The sequence below is a fragment of the Struthio camelus genome, chromosome Z (genome assembly GCF_040807025.1).
Source record: "Struthio camelus isolate bStrCam1 chromosome Z, bStrCam1.hap1, whole genome shotgun sequence".
In the NCBI taxonomy this organism is placed as follows: domain Eukaryota; kingdom Metazoa; phylum Chordata; class Aves; order Struthioniformes; family Struthionidae; genus Struthio; species Struthio camelus.
Window position 1 is genome coordinate 19,112,712 of NC_090982.1, and position 22,673 is coordinate 19,135,384.

At 38.4% G+C, this 22,673-nt stretch overlaps 1 protein-coding gene across 10 annotated transcripts in view; it reads left to right on the forward strand.

Moving 5' to 3' along the window:
• KDM4C (lysine demethylase 4C) overlaps positions 1–22,673 on the forward strand; it is a 279,152-nt gene that overhangs the window by 158,633 nt on the left and 97,846 nt on the right. For all 10 annotated transcript variants that reach the window (XR_011137826.1, XR_011137825.1, XM_068927788.1 and 7 more), the window contains one exon: positions 3,237–3,348. Coding sequence is in view for 8 of the 10 variants with exons in the window: in XM_068927788.1 (XP_068783889.1) it covers positions 3,237–3,348 (112 nt within the window). In the remaining 2 variants the exon portion in view is untranslated. The remainder of the gene's footprint in view (positions 1–3,236; positions 3,349–22,673) is intronic.

Sequence of the window (22,673 nt, forward strand, 5' to 3'; positions counted from 1 at the left end):
CTAGTAATCTCACATTATATCTGTGAATCTGAACTGTCAGTGACAATAGTCAAGCTTCTCCCGTTTTCTGTGCCTGCCAGTATGGTGATGGGTAGCAGCTTTAGTTACTACTATTAACATGAAATAAAAATTATTAGAGAAGAGTACTGTATTTGGTGCCATATTTTGAAACTGTATTTTGAAAAATGGCTATTTTGGTCCAGTCTTAAGGAAAGTCAACAGTTGCTGGTAAAATGTCAGCAGAATAGATTGAGTCTAAGAACCTTACTGTCCCAAGACTGAATATAACAGTGAGGAAGCACGTGGTAATTTATCTTTAGTCTGGTGCCCTTCTCAAGTTAAGAAGTGGATGGAGCAAAGCTGAGGATCACCTCTGCATCAGGTTTTAAGGAAACAAAATTTATTTTCATTCCATTACATCATCTGACATAGCTTTTCCTGCTAGCTCCCTTTGATCTCAGCTAAGTATACACTTGGAGGTATGGCTTCATCTACAGAAGTCTTTTGGATGTTCTTTTCTCTCTTTAGTGGAAGTTGAAATGAGGAAACCAATGTGTAGTACTGGGGTTGTTGGAGGAAGTGAATCTTTAAGGAATGACTCTAGCAAGATATTATGCATAGTATGACTTCAGGGTCTGAAACTTACTATTCTTTTTGATCTTGGAGATGACTGGAAACACTTGAAACAAAAGACCCCGCTCGAAAAATTAGTATCAGTTTTAATTTTTAAACAGTGTATTTAATAGAGCATTGCATGCCATTAGGACATTTAAAACCTTGCACTTTTTTTCTTGTTATTCTGCTATGAAGGGTGGGCAGATGTGACTTCAGGAAGCATAATGAAAAATTGAGCTGTGCAGGTAGTCACAATATCTATTTGAGCAGCTGATTGAATCCCAGTTTGTCAGAGAGAGCAGACAATCTTCTGCCAGATTGCCAGACTTATGGGAAATGTATTTTAGAGGTCAAAGTAAAATCACACTCACCCTATTACAGACATGAACTGCGCACTAATGATTTTTTTGCAGCGTTGCGAGATTTGATAATCCTGACTTGAGCCCTTGCACTGCAACAGCGTAGAGGACTATGAACATTTTCTCAGTGTTATAATCATCCTGTATTAGAGATTACATTTATCTCTTTCTGCACCTCTCAGCTGTTTATATTTGTGCTTTCAGATATATTGCAATATAATTGCATATGCTTTCTTTCTTTCCGTGGTGAAGAAGTGTGTTGCACAGATGCAATTGAAGAGGCTGATCTTTCCTTTTTTACTTAGTTGGTAACTCCTTCTATGGACAGTATGTTGTTTTTGATTTAGTTTGCATTTTATAGTAGATATTTTTAACCCTCAAACTTGTTAAGGGGTGCATGTACAGGTTACACACAGGATGTTGAGGAACAGAATGGTGTGGTATGTGAGACTCCTCATATTTAGATAAGCAATTGATTTACTTTGTAATTTTCCCCTGTACCACTGCAATCTGGAGTTGGGAAAATGGCGCTTCTGGAGATTGTAGAGTTGGTTTTAGTTCTTGAAGTTTGGGTATCTTCAAGCTGAATGTTATATATCTAAGGGTATTTGAGGAAAAAAAGCATTTCCTGGAATCCCAAACTAATACATTAATCTCATATCAGGACTCTGATTTCTTATCGTCTCAACTTCTGGTCCTTTTTCACTTTCAAAGGAATAGTGTTTCCTCAAGTATTTGCACTCTTTTGCAAACGGTGTCCGTTGCCTCGCAGCAACAGTTAGTGGCTATACTGTACTTCTGGCTATGCAGAACTGTTTGGGCTGCTTTTCCAAATACTGCCTCAACAAAACAGGATTTGGGCTCTGTAAATTTGAGAAGTGCTGAAGTAACCTCCACCTCAAATCATTTGTGTTTGAAAAGGCTTACATATAGTTACTTTTGATTCAGGGCTGCGTTGGGTGATAAGCCTGCAAAAATAAAGAATTGAGATTATGTTTGGCTGTAGACTTGAACAAATTTTTACCTCCCTGTTGATGATGATATTAGTAATGTGCAGTTTATGATTGCAGTGGGAGTCTTACCAGAAGGGCTCTGAAGCCCGTTGTGCTCAAGCGCATGGACTAAAGTGATTCCTTCTCCAAAGGTATTTCTGTCCAATATGAAGGAAGAAAGAGAATAATAGAAAGGCAAAATCCACTAAAATCTGGAAGACAAGATTATACAGTAATGCAAGTTGGCTGTTGTGCAACATGGAGTCTTCTGATTGCTCCTATTAGACTAAAAATAACTTTCAAAAATTCTGTAGGACAGCAATATCTTTAAATTAGCTTGTATGGACTGTAAGTTTCACATATTGTTTTCAAGCATAGGCAGACTTGGAGAAGAACCTTTGGTGTCTTCACAAGTGTGTTTTGTAGTGGGTTGGAAGCTATACTGTTCTTTCTTGTCTAATTTTGCAATCGGATTGCTGCCAGCCCTCCAGTTTGCCCAAAATCTGCTGAAGGTTTTGTAGTTTCCTGACCTCAGAGATGTGCTCTCTTCTTTTGGCAAAATCCAGAAATTATTTTTAGTGCTATTCTTTGAGAAATAATCTGATGGGATCTGATTTTTGCTTTTTAAAGAAATCTGAAGTATTAGTAGTTAGTAGTAATTCCTTGTGGTTTCCAGACTGAGAACATTATGGTTGCCCTGAAGAATAAAATTTCATACTTTTCAATAGAATATGACATTCATCAGCAAGAAACTGTGTCCAAATAGCTGTGACACTCTTATGCAGAGAATATAAAATAAATTAAGTTTCAGCTGGTGTTAATCCTTATTTTTTGCCAATGTGACATTTATTTTTTTAAAGTATCTGTTAATGTTTGCTTTTGTTTTTCTATAAGGGCAAAGATACTTAAGTAGTGAAATATAACCATTAGTTCCTAAATTTAGGCTAGATTCCCCTTCCTAAATTCCTTCCTCCCTTTTTATTCCCAGAAAAAAAAAAAAATGCTGCATGCTCTTTTGAGTGTAATATCATTCCAGTGTTTGGATTTAGCTTCAATTTTTTTTCAGAAGGTGAATGAATCATTGTCCCAAGTGCTAGATTAACAAAAAGAACAAATATTTTTTTGATATAGGAAAGATGCTTAGAGTACCCTGATAAGCAGTTATCTAACAAAATTGACATCTTTGCTCATTTACAGAAGAATAGTTTTGTTTATCAAAATTGACTTTTCAGAGCAACAAACTAAGTTTGTTCTGTTTTTTCCTTTTTAGTCAGCAGAAATTGAAAGGAAGAAAACATCTAAGAGTTGGCGTCATCCACTAAGTAAACCCCCAGCTAGATCTCCAATGACTTTAGTTAAACAGCAAGCAACTAGTGATGAAGGTGAGTGTATTTAATATGTGTCTCTGGGTGTCTTTTTCTGTCTGTATGATACCAGGCATTTGCAAAAACAACAGAGATGAAATAAGTTCTTTCTATGTGGGAAATGTAAACAATGTAGCAAAATTGCATTAAAAGCTTTCAGTGCGGTCTCTGAATCCACAGGTCTTAACTTTTTCTCTGCTTTTACTCAAATTCTTCTAAAAGTATTGCATCTGCCTTAGCAAGAGGCTCCAGACAACAGGAAGTCATACAAACTGCTGTGCATGTTCAGCAGTCAGATCTTCCTTGTTAGAACTCAGAATAGTTGTATTTAAGAGCAAGTTTTTCATGATGTATACATAGCTAAAAATGCCATAAAAATCCTTTGAATAAAGATCTTTCATGTAAGCCCTAGTTCCCTATGTTGCTTTAAAATTATTTTTTTCTTGTTACCTTTTTTTAACAGACATTAAATATTTAGATAGTGGTTCTCTTAAGATACTATAGTTCTTGTTTATGAAGAAGGCTACTAGCTTCTAAGCACCATCAAAACTGTACCAAGAGTTGGAGTTTTTAGTTTCACATGGAAAAAAGAACTTCTTTTTCCGTATAGATTTGGTAAAACAATTTTACTATATTGTTTTAAAATAGAGTCATTTAAAAGATGATTTTGAGCATAGCCCGTCTATGGCATATCTCTACATAGGGTACTAGCTGTGTCTAATAAGTAGTGTACAAGATGTTAAAACTAAGGGCCACATTTACACCAGTCATAGAGAGCTGGAAAAACATGGTTCTGTTTTTAGACCTAACAAAAATAACCTTTGCATATTTGAAAGTAGCCAGAGGGCTCCTCCTTCCCCAGCTGTGCAATTCTTCAGGAATTTTAATAGAGCAGTTTTCTGCTTGCTCTCGTGTGGAAAAAACCAGCTGTAAACAAGGTAGATAACCTGCCTGGGAATGCCTAGGACTGAGTTTCTGACTCTGTCATTTAGATATTTTAAGTAATTGGAGTTTTTTTCTAATGGTGAGTAGTGACCACCGAATTCTTTTTTTTTTTAACTTAATTGCCTAACTAAGAAGCCTAATGTTAACCAATAATTTTGAATAAGCTTGACTATATATTCACTGCAATTCACAGATATGCATAGTCTCATATATTATATGATGCTTCAGGTACTTTAAGGAATGAAGTGAAATATTAAAAGGAATTAAAAGAAGAAAGAGAATAATAATAGCAATGATTAACCACAGTGACGTACGGAAGTGAGTCCTGTGCCCAGTAAATAAGTAAAAAAATAATGCTACAATCGTAACATTCAGTGCTCTTTAACTAGACACCTCAGGGGTTATAAAGTTGAAATAATACTCAGAGCTTCTCAAACTGTCTTTATTAGGGTTATTAATTGACTGCTTTAACTCTAGAGAGCCACCATCTTGCGTGGACAGGCTGCAAAAGGTAAGCAGTTTACCCAAGAAAGGGATTTGCTGTTCTGCAGGAAATAGAAAAAGTAAATCAGCTTTACCCTGCAATCACATACAACAGCCAGCTGAAGTTGATGAATACAACTGCTTTATTCTATCAAATGTAGCTTCTGAAGCTTATTGAACTATGCATCAAACTATCCATCAAATGGAAACAAATGCATGCCTTGTTCATATTACCTTAACAATTTAGTTCTGTAACTCACAGATTTTTCAGGTACTGTTTTCCAAAATCTCTTCAGCTTGCAGAACTGAAGTTTAGTTCTCACACTGCTTTAACCATTTTGATACTCTTCTGTAATACAGAATGGAGCTAATATCCCCTCTGTGGCCGCAGGTCTGGTTTCAGGCGTTGCTACAGACTTTGCTGTTTATGTGGACTTTGTAGCTGCGTATTTATCTAGTGCTCTTACTTTATCCTTTTAAGTGGTATAGGAGCCTTGTTGGGCTTCTTGATTTTATCCTTTCTCACTTATTACCTCTAGTGAAGAATGGTTATTTCTTACAGCTATGCAAATAGACTTCCTTGACTTCAAAGAGAGACAACTTGTCTGTTAATTGATTCTTCTTTTTGTAACTAAGCAATATTTTGCTTTTAGTGAGCACCAGTTTAAGCATTGCTGAACTGAATGCTATAATTAGAACTAGTCTTTTGGCCAGATATCACCCACCTTTTTTGAAACCTAAAATCACTCATTTCTACTTTCTCACTATTGTGAAAAGGCCATAATCTCTCTCTTATTTTTTTCCATCTGAGCCTTAGTTTTTCTGGATGCAGTTTATCAGTTAGCTGTTAGGCGTCTTTCTGAAAATTAGGGACAGCTTAGGCCTATGATCCTTATCTGATATGAATATGGTTGGATAACTTGAGGGCTAGACAGAGCATTTTTCAGAAAGTGTTATGGTAACTTACACAAAAACAATAATATTAAGATTCATCTAGTAAAGTGGTTACAGATTTAAATATGCGATACACTGGAGTGAAATTACTCCTTTTTAATTAGCAATTATATTGTTTGTAGCTGCTGATATTTTTTAATGCTGGCTGTTGTTGAAAGATAGGGTAAATTTCCTGTTTTATAGCACAGACTGTCTGTGATATAATCTGGCTGGATGATGATGTGATGACAAAGGTTTGTCAGCCTCAAGGATTCTGTTCTTCTTTTGCAGTCCTATCCAGTAATTTGTCAGCTTCCTGGCATCTTAATAGCACCCTAGTGTCTGAAAGACTTAAAATAAATTAATTTGAATATGAATCACTGTTCTGTAGTTCTGTAATCTTCATTTTACGTGAAAGTAGCAGCACCCAACAACAAATCATATACCAATACATACATGCCAGTCTTTCCTGTGCAGACAGTGATTGTTCTTCTTGTAGATTAGGGTATTTTTTAGTTACGAAAGAAAAGGCAGTTGTTTTAGAATCATGACAAGTAGCTCTTAAGCTCATATCTACTTACTGATTGAAAGAGGTAATTAATAGTTCTATTGGAAATGGCAGTTACAGTTATTTTCTACTTGAAAAACTGGAACTTAGCTGTTATTTTCATACGTCTGCTTCTCTCTCTGATATAATTTATCAGCATGCTTTTGTGAGAACACTAGAAGAGAGATAGTAGATTTTGGTGAATGGGATGTCTATACCTAGGAGAAAGATTAAAGAATGGGACTGAGGGAAGGGATGGTTCCTCCAGCAAGCTGAGGGCTCATTAGCTTTCTTGGCCATCCTGACCTGCAAGTCAGAGGTCTGTACTTGCCAATCAAAGGAGATTTTTCTGGGCAAGTTCCAGGAAGTTCATTGCCAGATATCAGGGGAGCAACAGTCAGTATCCCTGTACTAATGATTATGTACCCATTTATGACTGTGTTTTATCCATATTCCGGAGTTACCAAAGAAAGTAGTTCAGCATATATGCTTACATGGTCCTTGTTCTCTGTGGTTTTCTGAAAAAATGATGACAGTTTTGGCTATGAGAATATAGCCTCTTATGGTACCATAACTTTTGAGTTTGCCTGTCCTTTTAAACGGAGGACGTGTGCTTTGGATAGATTAGTTTGTATTTTGATTTGTCTGAACCCCACAAAATAATACATGAAAACAAAATGGAGGAAGGAGAAGAAGATAAAGGGTAGTGGTGTTAGTGAAAATTAAAAGTAAAAAGTATCTTTGCAATTCATTCCCAAATCATGTCACTTTTTACTGTTGAACAATCTGTTTGTAGCTATTTCTAATGCAGATAATTTATATTCAAATTTATAATTTGAAGTCCTTCAGATACTAGTGTTCCATTAAGAAGTAACTGAAAATACGGGTTGTCAGAGCCCACTAATAATAAGAAGGCAGCATTCTTTGACACTGTCAGCCATTTCAAAATTACAGTTTTGCAAATAAAATACTACTATAATTAACAGCATACTTACATCTTAGCAGATTAACTCTTAATGAAGAGTCCTCAGCAGAATTTCAGTTTTTTGCTCATTGGATTTCTTGGACATTGAGTTTTGTGTTTTCTTGTTATCGCTGCATACACTGTTTATATTTCTTTATTTTTATTTCTTTATTTTTGTAGACTATCGCTCTGTGTATCTTACTCCTTACTCTCTCTTGTTATACTGGTTTGGGTGGAATTAATGCCTAAAGGAAGAACAGCAAGGATAAATACAGGGGAGAGGGGAGTCAAACCCAGGAAGTACAACTCTGCCTTCCAGTTTAGAAAAATAAGTGCAGCAATACAGCATGAGCTGTATGTCACACTCAAAATATTAATAGCTTTATATAATGAACCCTGAGCTTTCACTCAGTGCTGGTATATTCGCTTGTGGCAATATTATTCTTTTGTATTTAATGCAGTTATATTTCTGCTCACTTAAGCAATATAAAAGCAAATTCAGCAGAAGTAGCAAGTATACTGACTTTGGATGCACATTGATTGGTCTCAGAGATTTCTTTCTAGCGGTATTTGGGCATGCAACATTAGCAACCGCTTCTAGATTCAAATTGACAAAAGTTTTACATTACCCTAAATTGCTAGTCCAAAGATTGAGTTCAGTGTGGGTTTCTTTGTACATAGTTTTTAGTGTTTTAAGTAGGATTCAGAAGTTCAAAGTCATTTTGCTTACTTTGTAAAATAAGAAAACAGAAAAGAAGAACGCTATTGTGAACGGAGAGAATGGCTTGTACAAGAATTTGATCAGAGAAAGTTGCTAGTTTTAGCGTTCTAATTTTCCTTGTGTTGTAACTTGAAGTAAAGCTACCTTTGTTTTTTACATTCAATCTCAACATCCTGTGAGATGTTCTTGAGCTGAAACCAGTATTCAAGTCATATAGGCATACTCAGTAATGTCATGAATAGGTTAAGCATGCTAAAAAAGATAAAATTATACTTGTAGATGCAATTATGATTCTTTTTGCTTCAAAGCTTAAAATGCCATATTCTACCTGAAGATCGTTACTCATTTAGGAAAGAAATATTAACTCTCTTCTCTGACATTTACTTAGGAAGTAGAGAGGAATCTGTTAACTAATTGATAGATGCATGTTTATTTTTGCCGCGTTAACACTAAAGTTTGCATTAACATTTTCACTTCCATACTGTATTGATCTTGTTTTTAAATGAAGTTTTATTTCTTTAAAAATGTCTTGCTTTTTTGTGGGTAGGAAGGTAGTCAAGTACAAAATCTTTATTTTCCGTACTTCAGCATCTTTGAGGGACACCAGCATGATCTACCGCTTAAAAATGTATCAGTACACTAGAAAAAATTATGTCCTATGTGTTCCTGTGGTAACTACACTATCTCTGATTTGTCTAAATTTAATTTTCAGCAATGGATTATGATAGTTAAGGTAAAGTTCTAGCACTTAGGTAGCATGTAGTACCCTGAGAAGTTAGAAGAACTTCACAAAATTGTGTCAGAATCTCAAGTAGCTGTTTGAAAAGGGAGGTGCTGAAAGGTCAAAAATAAGCTTTCCCTGACTGTCCAGTACTATTTGTCAAGCTTGTGAGCTAGCAGCTCATCTCTAGAAATGGCAAAGACTGACAACTTTGATTATAGCCGCTGGTGGCTCTTGTCCCTTGACATCTTTTACAAGCAGGGCTAATCTCCCTCAGATTGGACATCTACAAATGTCAGGACCAAAAAGTAGTCATTATTTTGATTGAAGAGGGGAATACAGCCCAGCTGCTCTGACCCTTATTTCTCATTTACTGGACTGTAGTATATGTAGTGTTCATTAAGACTCATTATCCTCTAAATGAAGCTTGCAACTCTAATGGCCCGGGTTTGTTAAGTAGCTTTGCAAGATTATCTAATAATTATATTTTGTCTGTTAAAGTGGTGAGTAGAACTACAGTCTCAGATACAGAGTCGAATATAATTCCTCATTATCAAATGTGCCAAAATAAAAATATTATTCCTGCTGTATTAGCACAGGGTCTCAGCAGCCTTCTCAAGGGTAGCTGCAGAGTTAGCAGGCAAACTGGAGGTAAGGTTTGCCAAGGAGACAGATGTCTCTTCTGTAAGATTATCTTGTGGAGTCTAGCTTCTGTTTTTATAATTACAGTCCAAAGAGAAACACAGAAAGTGTGTGACTTACATTTGAGGAGGATTATTTCCCTGGGATATTGGTACAGAGCATTGCATAATAAATTATCCTGGTTCCAAGATATTACAGTGGTGATTTTTTTCCAAATTAAAAAAAGCAAGCCTGTAGAGTTATCATTACCTTTGTATGCCAAAATCTGAAGCTGCTCAGTAAACTGTCAGTATTGTATGCGACAAACCAGTGTTGTTTTAGTAAATGCTTTTTCTTGGCTGGGAAGTGTGTGTAACAATATTTTTTTAAGGTAAAAAAAATGCACAAGCTGATCCTTGAGAGACATTGAATGCAGTTATTGTCTAAAGTATGTACTCTATGGAGCATTTACTGGATATTTGTTTTAGTGATCTGTGCAGGGACTGTAGCCTGAAGCTATTGATTTATAATTCCAATTGAAGTATTGATTTATCATGTGGATTTGGAGCTGTGATTGAATTTTTCTGTTCTAAGTCTTCCATGTTTAATTTATGAAGATATGCACATACCCAAGACCTTGCTTCAGCAAAGAGCTTCAGTACACACTTAACTTTCAGCGTTTGCGTAACCTGATTCCTCAAAATTTAACCTGTGGTTTGCTCAGAAGCATTTATGCTGAATGGTATTTTGACAAAGGTCAAACTTGGGTGTTTTGTGCTGCCTTAGACATATGAAGTAACCATAAACTAGGTTCTCCCCACTTGGTACTGCTTTTGCTCTCTAGAGTGGCATAAAAAAACTAGAGGGTGTTGGTGAATGTGGTCTGTAATGTTTCTAAAACACTATAAAGGTTTTAGTAAATGTTGGAGTGTGCAATACTGCAGGCAGTTTGAAAGTTTCTAGAACGTTTCTAGAAAAAGGAAGAAATACCAAATAATTCTGTCATATCTCCCTGACACTTTTTATTAATAGGTGAGAGATGCTAGAAAATCAAGAGAAAGTTTTTTGTATTTTTCCACTTTTGTACAAATATGCATATTGAGGAGCAGGTTGGACAAGCTTTGTAGATGATTTTAGAAAATAGTAACAATTAGATTGCGTATTTACTTGGAAAATTCTCAGAAAGCAGAAAGAAAATTGGGGAGAAAAAGCCTACTACACTAATACTTTTACACTAGTAAGGTAATACTTGTTTGTTAACTGCAAGAAGCAGTTGGTAAAGGCAGACCCTCTCTACTGTTTGTGTTCAGGTGCCATTCTTTAAGTGTCCAGAGATTCAAGAGATATTAATTTTAAGGAAAGAGGAATAAGTAAACAAAATACTGTTTTTTGTCTGTATGTAAATGAGCTCATGTATTTCATTGAATCCTTTATGTTACATTAATTTTACATCACTAATATCCCATTGACTGAATTCTAAAAAGGGAAACATGATCAGACTGTCAGACCTAAGTAGTGCTTAACTCTGTAAAATACAGATGCAGTTTTTATTGTACATTTGGAATTTCATAGCTTAAATGAACTTTATTAAACTCTTGAAATTGTGTGGAAACTGTGGTGTTTCATACGTTAATCAGGAAGTGAGTGTTTGAATGGTAAGGGCAATTCCTAAAATTTCCAATCTGATTTATTTTTAGCTATTTATCACATCTTGCAGCTGGTAAGTACGGTGACTGCAAGTGAATTGATTTTGAATGCAAATTGAAAATCTTGCCCATTAAAATACTGTAAAAATTTACATGGGGGAATGGAATGGAAAGAACAGCGGGTAATAAATGATTTACAGTCCTGTGAATTATAGCTTATACAAGAGAGAAGATATCAACCTCTTTTTGACTTGTCGCCTACTCTTGTAATGCTTTTGCGCTGCTTACATTTTTTTGCTGATAGTGTAAGCAGTAAATTCCAGGAAGTTTGCTATGGTTTCTGTTTCAGTTTAGATGTGGTGCATTTTGAACTAAATTACAAAGACAGTGGATAGTCTTTAAACTTATACTCTGTAAAGATAGGAGAAATTTCTAGAATTGCTAGAATGCATGATAAAGATGGGAATTTTAACGCTTACATGCTGTTTGTATTTTTTGTTGACTGCCATGTGACAACATCTCCACTTCTGGGGCCCCATGCGCTTAGTTGAGTCACCCAATTTCGTAACCTTTGGTTTTGGTTTTCAGATGTAATAAATACCTGAAATTCTTTTTGAAATGATTAGGTAGTTCATGTCTTTTAGTATTAGTGAGAATTTGTTGCTCTTGCTTCAGCTTAGGGAGCCAGTATTAGTGGACATCTTTGACAATCTGAGCCTTAACTATTAGGGCTCATTCTATATTCCATATGTGGCAAAAAGTTGTTTGGCTACATTGGGAATTCAGAGGATGCAAAACTAGTTTTTAACACCTTATGTTTAGCATCTACTTTTTTGTTTTGCTGTTTGAAGTAGTGATTTTGCTGTAAGAATAAGTAAGCAAAATAAAATGGAAGTTTTTAAAAATGAAAACACTATAGTCCTGGAACATTGATCTTACAGATAAGGTGAATATAACCTGATGCTGTACACTAGGCGTCCTCAGAGCTTTTTCAGCAGAATTGAGTTTACCAGGAACATAGTAATGTAAATCAAATAGGATTTAGTTACTTTACCATTTGACCTGGAAAAATGTTGGCATCTAATACACTCTGGCCAGGTTCTTTTAGAAATTCTACACATGGAAGGTTTAATGCATAATACAACATTTATTTATTTGAAGGAAGCTGAAGTTACATGGGATTTCAGTTTAGCAAAGTGTTACAGCAGTGCACTTAAATCACCATAGAAGTAGAAATTACATTTAGCAGAGTGTAGGAATTGCAATATACAGTTCAATGCAAACATGAATTTAATTACTGGTCTGTAATAATATGATCACCATCATGAAGCTGGGTGTCCCCAGTGTCTGGGAAAGAGTTTGTTGGTTGCAGCCAGCTCAAGCCCCTTGCTCTCTTAGTTCATTCAGCTTTTACCTTGGTAGCAACTACTACAACAGTACTTGTCCTGGATCATCTGACTCATTACTGTGAGGAGGAGCAGGATCGAACCAGGTATCATTTGATGATTCATCATCCTTGATATTCTTAAGAGCTATTAGTTTAATGCTTTTTATTTGAGTAGATTGCTGTAAATGATCCCTATGGATGGGCACTGGAGATAATTTGAGGCTGCAGCTTTGATTTTAAGCACTTATGCTGATTCTCTGTATGCCTCACTTATATATCATGTTATCTTTTCTAACCATTTTCCCTGTTCTAGCACGCTATCCTTACATATCTCGTCTTCCAGCATCTTTGCTACTGCACACAAGCAGCTTCCCAGCAACCAGCACAGTTCTGCTTTTCCCTTTCCTTTCTTCAGCTTGTTAGACCCTTTCCGTTTTTTGAATTCACCCAAGTATCAATGGGATCAGTGCAATGTTCTATCCATGAAAAATCCCAGCTGAATTTTTCCATCCCTCCGTTTCAAATTTATTGGTGAAATTTTTTCAGTAGTGGTCAGTACAGCCAGTCCAGTACAGCCAGTCTTATCACAGCCTGTTCTTAATCATAATGCAGTTGTCCTCTATTAGGTACTTACTCATAATTGTAGTACCAAATCAGGAATCCTGTGTTTGCCAAAGTAATCATTACTTCTATAGTGGGTAACAGTGACCCTCAGGAATATCTTGCCAACTACTCCAGTTAATGTCAATGTTCAGGACACTCTGACCAGGTTGCTTCACACACATAGAGGATTTAATGCATAATACAAGACTGACTTATTTAAAGTTGAAGTTAGCTGAAGTCACATGGGATTTTGATTGAGCACAATGCTAGAGCAGTGCACTTAAATCACCATAAAGGTAGAAATTATATTCAGCAGAATATAGCAGTTGCAAAACATAGTTCAGTCAAAATACAAACATAAATTTTATTACCAGGCTTTAATAATATATGCAAGAAAATTCAGAGTATCCTAATATTTAAATTAATCTTTCAGTTTTCTAAATTGTTCTTGTTACATATGTTTTAAAACTCTTAATTTTTCTGACCTTTCGAAACATTTTGAGATCTGCTAATACTGGTTCACTCCACTTTTTTGATATTTTACTTTTTTAAATAAAGCACCCTATTAGCTTCTCTTGTGAGCTAAACCTAATTTATTCCAGGAGCTCTTAGGCTTAGCCTTTAGTGCACTGATCCAGTACCTCTGTGTTCACATACAAGTTTTAAGAAAACTGAAGTCTTAATGGATAACTCAGCAGTCAGGCTCTCTAACCAGATGTGTATGTACTTTATAGTACTGTTAAAAGAAATTAAAAGTTCGCATTTTTATCCTTTGCTATGAAATCTATGGCTTTCATAACTGAAAAAGGAAACAAATTTCTGAAATTAAGTTTGTTGATGTGCTGCGGGAACAGTAAAGTTTCAAACTTGCGAGATTTTTTCCCCCAACTGACTCTTTTTTTTTTTTTTATTATTATTATTTCCTCCAGGACATTTGAAACTATATATAATGCCTCCCAGGGCTGAAATTATGCTCAACTACCTGAAAAATAACAGATGCTGCTATGCTCTCCATAGCAGAGAATGCTGCTATACAAAGCCAGGAAACATCAGTGGAACATAACCCCAAGCAGCAAAAACATTGTTGAGATTGGCAAAAGAAAATTGTACTGTATTAGCGTCTATGGCTTTTCACATCTGCTGGGTTAGATCAGCAAATACTGGCAACAGCCCATTCTGCAAATGGCCCAAATGTTTTCCTTCTGAAAATCTCAGTTTAACTTAGTAAGCAAAAATTGTTCAAAGCAATGGTGTTGAGTGTTGGAACAAGTTTACCACAAAATATTAAACCAATAACATTTATGAAAACAAACATTTATTTAATTCAAGCGTTATTCACTTACGCCTTTGGAAAGCAGCATAGTAACTGATTATACGTGCTTTGTTTCAGAAAGAATTTCCTTTTTACCAAAACACATTTCAAGACCTAATTTTCTTTCTGTTTAGACAGTTTCATATAAATAATTGTGTAAATCAGAACTGGTATATCCCAAATGACAATATAGAGATTAATTACAAACTAATGAATAAATATTATTTTCAGGTATAAATGTGATATCAGGGAATAGCATGGAGTTTGGCATTGCGAACCGTCATGTAGTATCAGGATCACTAAGACTGAATTATTATATCATATAGTAAGTTGTAACAACTATTATTCATTTATGTGGAGTCATTAATTAATTCACCAAGCAATTAATTCATCTGCATCTTTTTTGTAGACAAAGATCACTTGCGCTATTCCCTCAGGAAACAAATGCCTAACCTCACTATTATGTGTATCTGGTAAAATAATATTACAACAAAGCATTAGACTTACAGATCTCTGGCCACTGTTAGGGGTGGCAGTAGGAAATGCCGTTCTACCTAGCCTTCATCACCCCATTAATAACTTTTTTTTGGCAAATAATTAATCAATTTTAGGCTTCTGTACAAATATATGATGCGGTCACAGCCAGAAAAATAGCAGGTTACAAGAAACAGACGTTACTCATATGCGAGGGTTTAAAAAAAGAGTTTTTTCATCCTAACAGCCTCATATACTAAGCTGTCCTTGGGAGGCTTTAATGACTGGGAGTGTTATTCTGATGGTGCAAAGGCCACTGCATAGTTGTTGTCAAAGCATACCAAAATTAGTGATACCTTTAATGATATATTGTCTTCTTTTGATAAGGTATTTGAATCCGAGTAAGACATATGTAATCAAAGTGTATTCAGTAAAGGGTCTTTGAACTTATTTAAATATGAGTGCCAGCTTTGAAGGTTTATAACTTAGCCATGAAATTTCTGTTTGCTTTGAAATGTAACACGAAACATTCTAGCAGAACTCAGGCCAGTCATTTTAATTGTGTATACAATTTTAAGTACTGGTACTATAGCACTAACTTTTGTGTTCTTGGTGCATGTAGCATTAATGTGTAAATTGCAGGGACCTTGCCCGTATTTACATTAAAAATGTGCCACCATCATCAAGAAGACCTTCAAGAGATTGCTAGTGTTTGTCCAAGTGAAGGAGCCTCCAAATGCTTACTAACTTGTTTTCTTCCGCATACAGGATGACCAAGTTTTCTTTTTTGGTTCCTACAAAATATTTACTGATTTTGGAACCCTTATTAATTTTAAGTTGTTTAAAGTTAAGAAACTCTTTTATTTATTTATTTTTAATTTCCTTCTCTGGCATCAGTGAAATCTTGAAACTACAAAATTAACTTCATATTTGTTTCCTTTGAATAATGTTGTTAATGACCAAATTTTACAAGGTCCCTGCCACTCTTATTCATCACACAAGGGGGATGATGTGAAACTTAATTTATAGCTGCAAAGTTAGTGGCTGGTTTGAAATTAGAGTTTTCCTCAATGGATGCTTACAGCACAAGGATGCTAGGTAATAAAAGTTAGATGATTTTTAATTTTGTTTCCTGACTGCGATTTAATCTTTCTTAGTTACAATTTTTCTGAGGTTGTGGCTACAAAGATGATTCCAATCATGTAACTACAGGCCTTTTTTTCCCTTTAACCATGCCTTATTTTGGTTTATCTTTCCTTAATTTAGTTTAATTGACTTAATTTAAGTGATGCTTAAGATGTTGTGTAGACGGTCCTCTTTTACTTAAAAATGCTTTATTTTAATTCAGGTTATTTAATTTTTATTTCATATAATTCCTTATGCATGTCACATTCCAGTTAATAAAGGCTTCATCTGATAACTAGAGGAATTGTCCCTGAAAACTTTCATTTTTGCATTTAAAGTAAAGAAACCTCATATTATACTTCCTTTGTTCTGAGATTTTAATGCATCCTGAGAAGTGTGCTGGATGGTTCTTCTGATAGTTTCCCCTCTAAGTAGGAGATGAGCATATACATCTTTATGTACTGTCTGCCTCTAAGCAATCATGAACCTATTGAAGTATCTATTGAAGTTCTGAGACAAACAGTTATGGGGAAAGAGAATCCTTAACTATAAGGAAGTGATCAGATAATTATAGTTCCATTGCAGTGTTAGGCAGTTTTGACTTCCTATAAGTAGGAACCTCAAATTTCAGGTTAAGCATAACATTTCCATTTTAACACAGTGTTATGTGAAAAGGTGTTGTACTAGAGAGACATTTCTTTTTATATCTGAAGTGATGGCCTCCGTTCTTGATACAATATTTGTTGCTATGGAAATAATTATTATATCTGAAGTAGAGCAGTATGATTGAAATGGAGATTAAACAATGGGAATAGATTAAATGTAAATTTTAAAGATGATTCTTTCAGTATTTGTCAATGTGCATATGCCTCATGTGTATGAGTTTGGAAGTTTTCAAAAAGTGCCGTCAACTGGACTGCAAATGTTTACTGAATTTCCTTGTCATGGCTAGCAGGTGCACCACCTCTAGTTTCTAACTGCCTTTTGTAGCAAGATGTATACTGTATTCTGGGTAAGGTGATTTGGTTTCTTTGCCAAAGAATATCAAGAATACACTCTTCATTTTTGTCTTGATTAATTCTTAATTTTCATTTAAAGAAATAGCACAGGGAATTCTGATATGCAAAGAATCCTATTCGTATACTTACTGCCACTGACCTTTGAGGAACTGTCAATGATTTGATCTAAGTGATAGCAGTCAGAGAAATCAAGATAGCTTCCTTAGTTGTGTTTCATGCACTATATGAAGAAACTGCTTTCCATAGATATGAGATATGTACTGTGCTTCATATCACCGCATCAGCAGATCTGAATCTTTCAAGTTGTTCTGTGTCTGTTCTAAGTAATTGGTAGTTGCTTTTGGAACTGAGTCAGTTTATCACAAAGAAGATTTGATTGAATAATGGCATGTATCATGGAGTGCTGCTGAGTGGCGGAAGGGCGTAAGTGACTATTCATCAAAACTTATTCTACCAGAATTCAAACAACATTACGGGACTCTTTCAGAAAAGTGCAAATATGTAAGATTATTAATGAAACATCATGTTCATAGTGCTTCATGAAATATTGCACACTGGTTTTGGAAAGTAGACATGTGGTTCTGGAAGAGAAAGTTTCAACCTCTTTCACTATGGGAGCTGATACTTCCAGCATGATTTTTGCTAATCTTGAGTAATGGGTCTTTGCACTGTTATACAGTTAAAGAAGAAAGCTTGCTTGTTTATGAAAATGGAGTTTCTGAAATTTTTCAGTCAGCATGGATGCCAGGAGTTGTTCTTTATTCTTACTTTGAGAGTTACAGAATCACAGAATGGTTGAGGTTGGAAGGGACCTCTGGAGATCATCTAGTCCAACCCCCCTGCTCAAGCAGGGTCCTCTAGAGCATATTTCCCAGGATCGCATCCAGCCGGGTTTTGAATATCTCCAGCGAAGAAGACTCCACCACCTCTCTGGGCAACCTGTGCCAGTGCTCGGTCACCCTCACAGGAAAGAAGTTTTTCCCTTTGTTCAGATGGAACTGCCTGTGCTTCTGTTTCTGCCCGTTGCCTCTTGCCCTGTTGCTGGGCACCACGGAAAAGAGACTGGCCCCATCCTCTCGACACCCTCCGTTCAGATACTTGTACACGTTGATGAGATCACCTCTCAGCCTCCCCTTTCCAGACTGAACAGGCCCAGCTCTCGCAAGCCTTTCTTCAGAGGAGAGATGCTCCAGTCCCCTCATCATCTTGGTAGCCCTCCGCTGGACTCTCTCCAGTAGCGCCATGTCTCTCTTGTCCTGGGGAGCCCAGCACTGGACACAGGACTCCAGGTGGGGCCTCCCCAGGGCTGAGGAGAGGGGCAGGATCACCTCCCTCCACCTGCTGGCAGCACTCTGCCTAATGCACCCCAGGAGACCATTGGCCTTCTTGGCCACAAGGGCACACTGCTGCCTCATATTTTAACTTGTTGTCCACCCGGACTCCCAGGTCCTTCTCTGCAGAGCTGCTTTCCAGCAGGTCAACCCCCAGCCTGTCCTGGTGCATGGGGTTCTTCCTCCCTAGGTGCCCTTGCCTTTGTTGAACTTCAGGAGGTTCCTCTCCGCCCACCTCTCCAGCCTGCCCAGGTCCCTCTGAATGGCAGCACAGTCTTCTGCTGTGTCAGCCACTCCCCCCAGTTTAGTATCATCAGCAAACTTGCTGAGGGTGCACTCTGTCCCTTCCTCAAGGTCACTGATGAATATATTGAACAAGACTGGACCCAGGACTGACCCCTGGGGGACACCACTAGCCACAGGCCTCCAACTAGACTCTGCGCCATTCACCACAACCCTCTGAGCTCGGCCATCCAGCCACTTCTCAAGCCACCTCACCGTCCACTCGTCTAGCCCACACTTCCTGAGCTTACCTAGGAGGATGTGATGGGAGACAGTGTCAAAAGCCTTGCTGAAGTCCAGGCAGACAACATCCACTGCTCTGCCCTCATCTCCCCAGCCAGTCATTCCATCCTAGAAGGCTATCAGGTTGGTCAAGCAGGATTTCCCCTTCGTGAATCCCTGCTGACTACTCCTGATGGCCTTCTTGTCCTCCATATGCTTAGAGATGGCCTCCAGGAGGAGCTGTTCCATCACCTTGCCAGGCAGGGAGGGGAGGCTGGCAGGCCTATAATTCCCTGGGTCCCCTCCTTCTTGCCCTTTTTGAGGACTGGAGTGACATTGGCTTTCTTCCGGTCCTCAGGCACCCCTCCTGTTCTCCAGGACCTTTCAAAGATGATGGAGAGTGGCCTAGCGATAACATCCGCCAGCTCCCTCAGCATTCGTGGGTGCATCCCATCGAGGCCCATAGACTTGTGGGTGTCAAGTTTGCCTAAATTATCTCTAACACAATACTCCAGCACTAAGGGGAAGTCTTCCTTTCTGCAGATTTCTACTCTTGTCTCCAGAGTCTGGAATTCCTGAGGGCTGGCCTTAGCAGTGAAGACGGAAGCAAAGGCAGCATTCAATAACTCTGCCTTCTCTATATCCTTTGTCACCAGTGCATCCATCCCACTCAGCAGCAGGCCCACATTTTCCCTACTCTTCCTTTTGCTATGGATGTATTTGAAGAAGCCCTTCTTGTTGTCCTTGACATCCCTTGCCAGATTTAATTCCAACTGGGCCTTAGCCTTCCTCGTTGCATCCCTGCACACTCTGACAACGTCCCTATATTCTTCCCAAGCGGCCTGTCCCCTTTTCCACATTCTGTAGACTTCCTTCTTCTGCTGGAGTTTGGCCAGGAGTTCCTTGCTCACCCATGCAGGTCTCCTGCCTGCTTTGCAGGACTTCTTCCTCAGAGGGATGCACCGATCTTGAGCCTGGAGGAGGTGATGCTTGAATGTTAACCAGCTTTCTTGGACCCCTCTTCCTTCTAGGGCCCTACCCCATGAGATTCCCCTAGTAGGCCCCCCAAGAGGCCAAAGTCAGCTCTCCTCAAGTCCAGGGTTGCGATTCCGCTTATTATCCTGCTTCCTCCTCACAGGGTCCTCAACTCCACCATCTCATGGTCACTGCAGCCAAGGCTGCCCCCAACCTTCACCTCTCCAACTAGACCTTCTTTGTTCGTTAGTACAAGGTCCAGCAGCACACCTCTCCTCGTTGGCGTCTCCACCACCTGCGTCAAGAAATTATCATCAGTGCTCTGCAGGAACCTCCTCGACTGTTTGTGCCTAGCTGTGCTCTCTCTTCCCAGCAGATGTCAGGGTGGTTGAAGTCCCCCAGGAGATCCAAGGCCTGTGATCATGAGGCTACTTCCAGCTGTCTGTAGAAGGCCTCATTGACTTCCTCTTCCTGATCAGGTGGCCTGTAGTAAACCCCCACAACAGTGTCTCCCATGTTAGCCTGCCCTCTAATCCTTACCTATAGGCTCTCAACTTGCTCTTCATCCACCCCGAGGCAGAGCTCCATACATTCTAGTTGCTCCCTCACATAAAGGGCAACTCCACCACCTCGCCTTCCTGGCCTGTCTTTCCTAAAAAGCACATAGCCATCCATGACGGCATCCCAGTCATGTGAACTATCCCACCATGTCTCTGTGACTGCAATGAGATCGTGGCCCTGCGACCGCACACAGATCTCTAACTCTTCCTGTTTATTCCCCATGCTGCGTGCATTGGTGTACAGGCATTTCAGAGAGCCAGTCAAGCACGCAGGCTTCCCAGGAGAGGTGCAAGAGGATCCTCCACAGCCATGTCCCATCCTGTCTCCCCTGGCTGCATGCACCCGCTGGAGGCCTCCTGACTTGAGTGGTGTTTTACTGACTCCCCTGCCACTATACCACTCCCCTTCCCCCATCTTGCCTAGCTTAAAGCCCTCCTTACCAGGCTGGCCAACCTGTTGGCAAAGACACGCGTGCCCCGCTTGGTAAGGTGGATCCCATCGCTCCCCATCAGCTGTCGATCTTCAAACAGGGTCCCATGGCCATAGGAACCAAAGCCCTGTTGCCAACACCAGCGGCGCAGCCAGTTGTTAACTCGGAAAACTCGTCTACTCCTCCTCCCGTCCTTTCCCCTCACAGGCAAGATTGAGGAGAAAACGACCTGGGCTCCCAGACCCTTCACCACCATTCCCACAGCTCGGAAGTCCTGTTGGATGGTTTCCAGTTTGCCTTTCATGTCGTTAGCACCCACATGGAAGACCAGCAGAGGGTAGTAGTCCGATGCATGGAGAAGCCTTGGTAGTCTTTCCACGACATCTCTTATTCGAGCCCCTGGCAGGCAGCAAACCTCTCTGGATAAGAGGTCGGGTCGGCAGATAGGTGCCTCTGGCCCCTGCAGCAGGGAGTCACCCACAACAATCACTCGCCGCTTCTTCCGGGGGTTCCTGCACGGCACAGGGTCTGCCAGGCCAGTTGCCTCCCTTGGAGCCATGCCGAGCGTCTCCTCAGGTTGGAGGGCGCTAAACTTGTTCTTCACAGGCAAATCTTGAGGAGGAGCAAGAGCCTTTCTCCTTCTACAAGAGGTGACCAGTTTCCAGTTATCAGTTAAGATAAATTTTGAATGGATGGAAACTGGAGTTTACAGTTACTTTGTGTCTTTTATACCATTACTTGGGAGCATGAGGAGGTGCATGGAGCTTCTATAGTTCTAGCAGAAGTATTTGATAACAAATTCTGAAGTCAGGTGTGGCATGTGAATGCCTATCCTGAAGCCACACGTAGCAATGCGAGTCAGGAAAGTAAATTTATTCTAGGCTAAGTCACTGATGGTTCTTCACTTATGTAGTAAGTATTGAAAGGAATCATTAAAAAGAGTAACAGAAAGTGAGACCTAGTTGGGACCCAGTGGGTAAACAGCAAAACTAATTTTAAGTAAAAACAGTTTTCCACTTTTTTTTTGAGATAACCAGTACTTTGGAATTATCATATGGACAATTGAAGAAAGACTTCAGACTGTGCCAAGACAGTAGTATTTGTTACATCAAGTGATTATGTACTGTATGAATTCTTTTGAACAATAACCAATATTTATGAGAGCTGCTTTTTATTTTCTTGCATAACTGTTTTGGATAATCAGATTTTCAGTTCTTATAGATGTTATATTACTTTTCTGTCTTGATGGAAACCAGGAAGCCCACTCTGCCTGTGCCAACTGAGGAGCTGATTTGCACATTCTTCCTGTCAATGACATTGGTGCACATTTAAAGTATAAGTGAAACTGAACAAGGCAGACTAATTCAATTTATGTACAGTACTTTACATATGAGATGACTTGTTTCACCTGGTGAGAAAATTATCAAAGGCAGAAAATTATTGGCATATTCTGTAATTGGAATCATGCATTCTATAACTTTCATTTTTTTTAATATCAATTTCTTTTGACATTTTATTTCACAGCAGAGAGGCTGAGTCCTATGGTTTATGCGAAGGGACTAAGAGATTGCAGTAAGTAAGACTGAGAAGACAGTCATGCTTCAGAGGAGAAGGAATAATTATTTAGAGACCAGAGGCAACTGTGGAGGGTTGCTCCTAGTGAGAAAGCCAGTTAACTGGAAGTAATTGCTCTAAATGTAACGTAAAGAGGAAAATAAATGTATTAAAGTAGTTTTTGAAGTGTTAATTTTTTTAGAGGTTGTGGAAGATTCAGTCCTGTATGTCTGCGTACAGGATTTTGTCCCTGTCTTCATTTGGAATTGGGATTTGAAAATAAATATAAAGCTCTTGAAAGCAGCAAAATGATGTTAAGAATATTGCCAGCTTTCTTCCTGGCACTTGCATTCTTTTCGCTCCCTCTGTCTGGAGAGGATTGTAAAGATCGCAAAAGAGGGAACTGAAATAATGAAGTTCATATATAATTAAGATATAAATATTGGTCTCATCAAAAACAGAGCCAATATAGTGATGAATTCAGCAA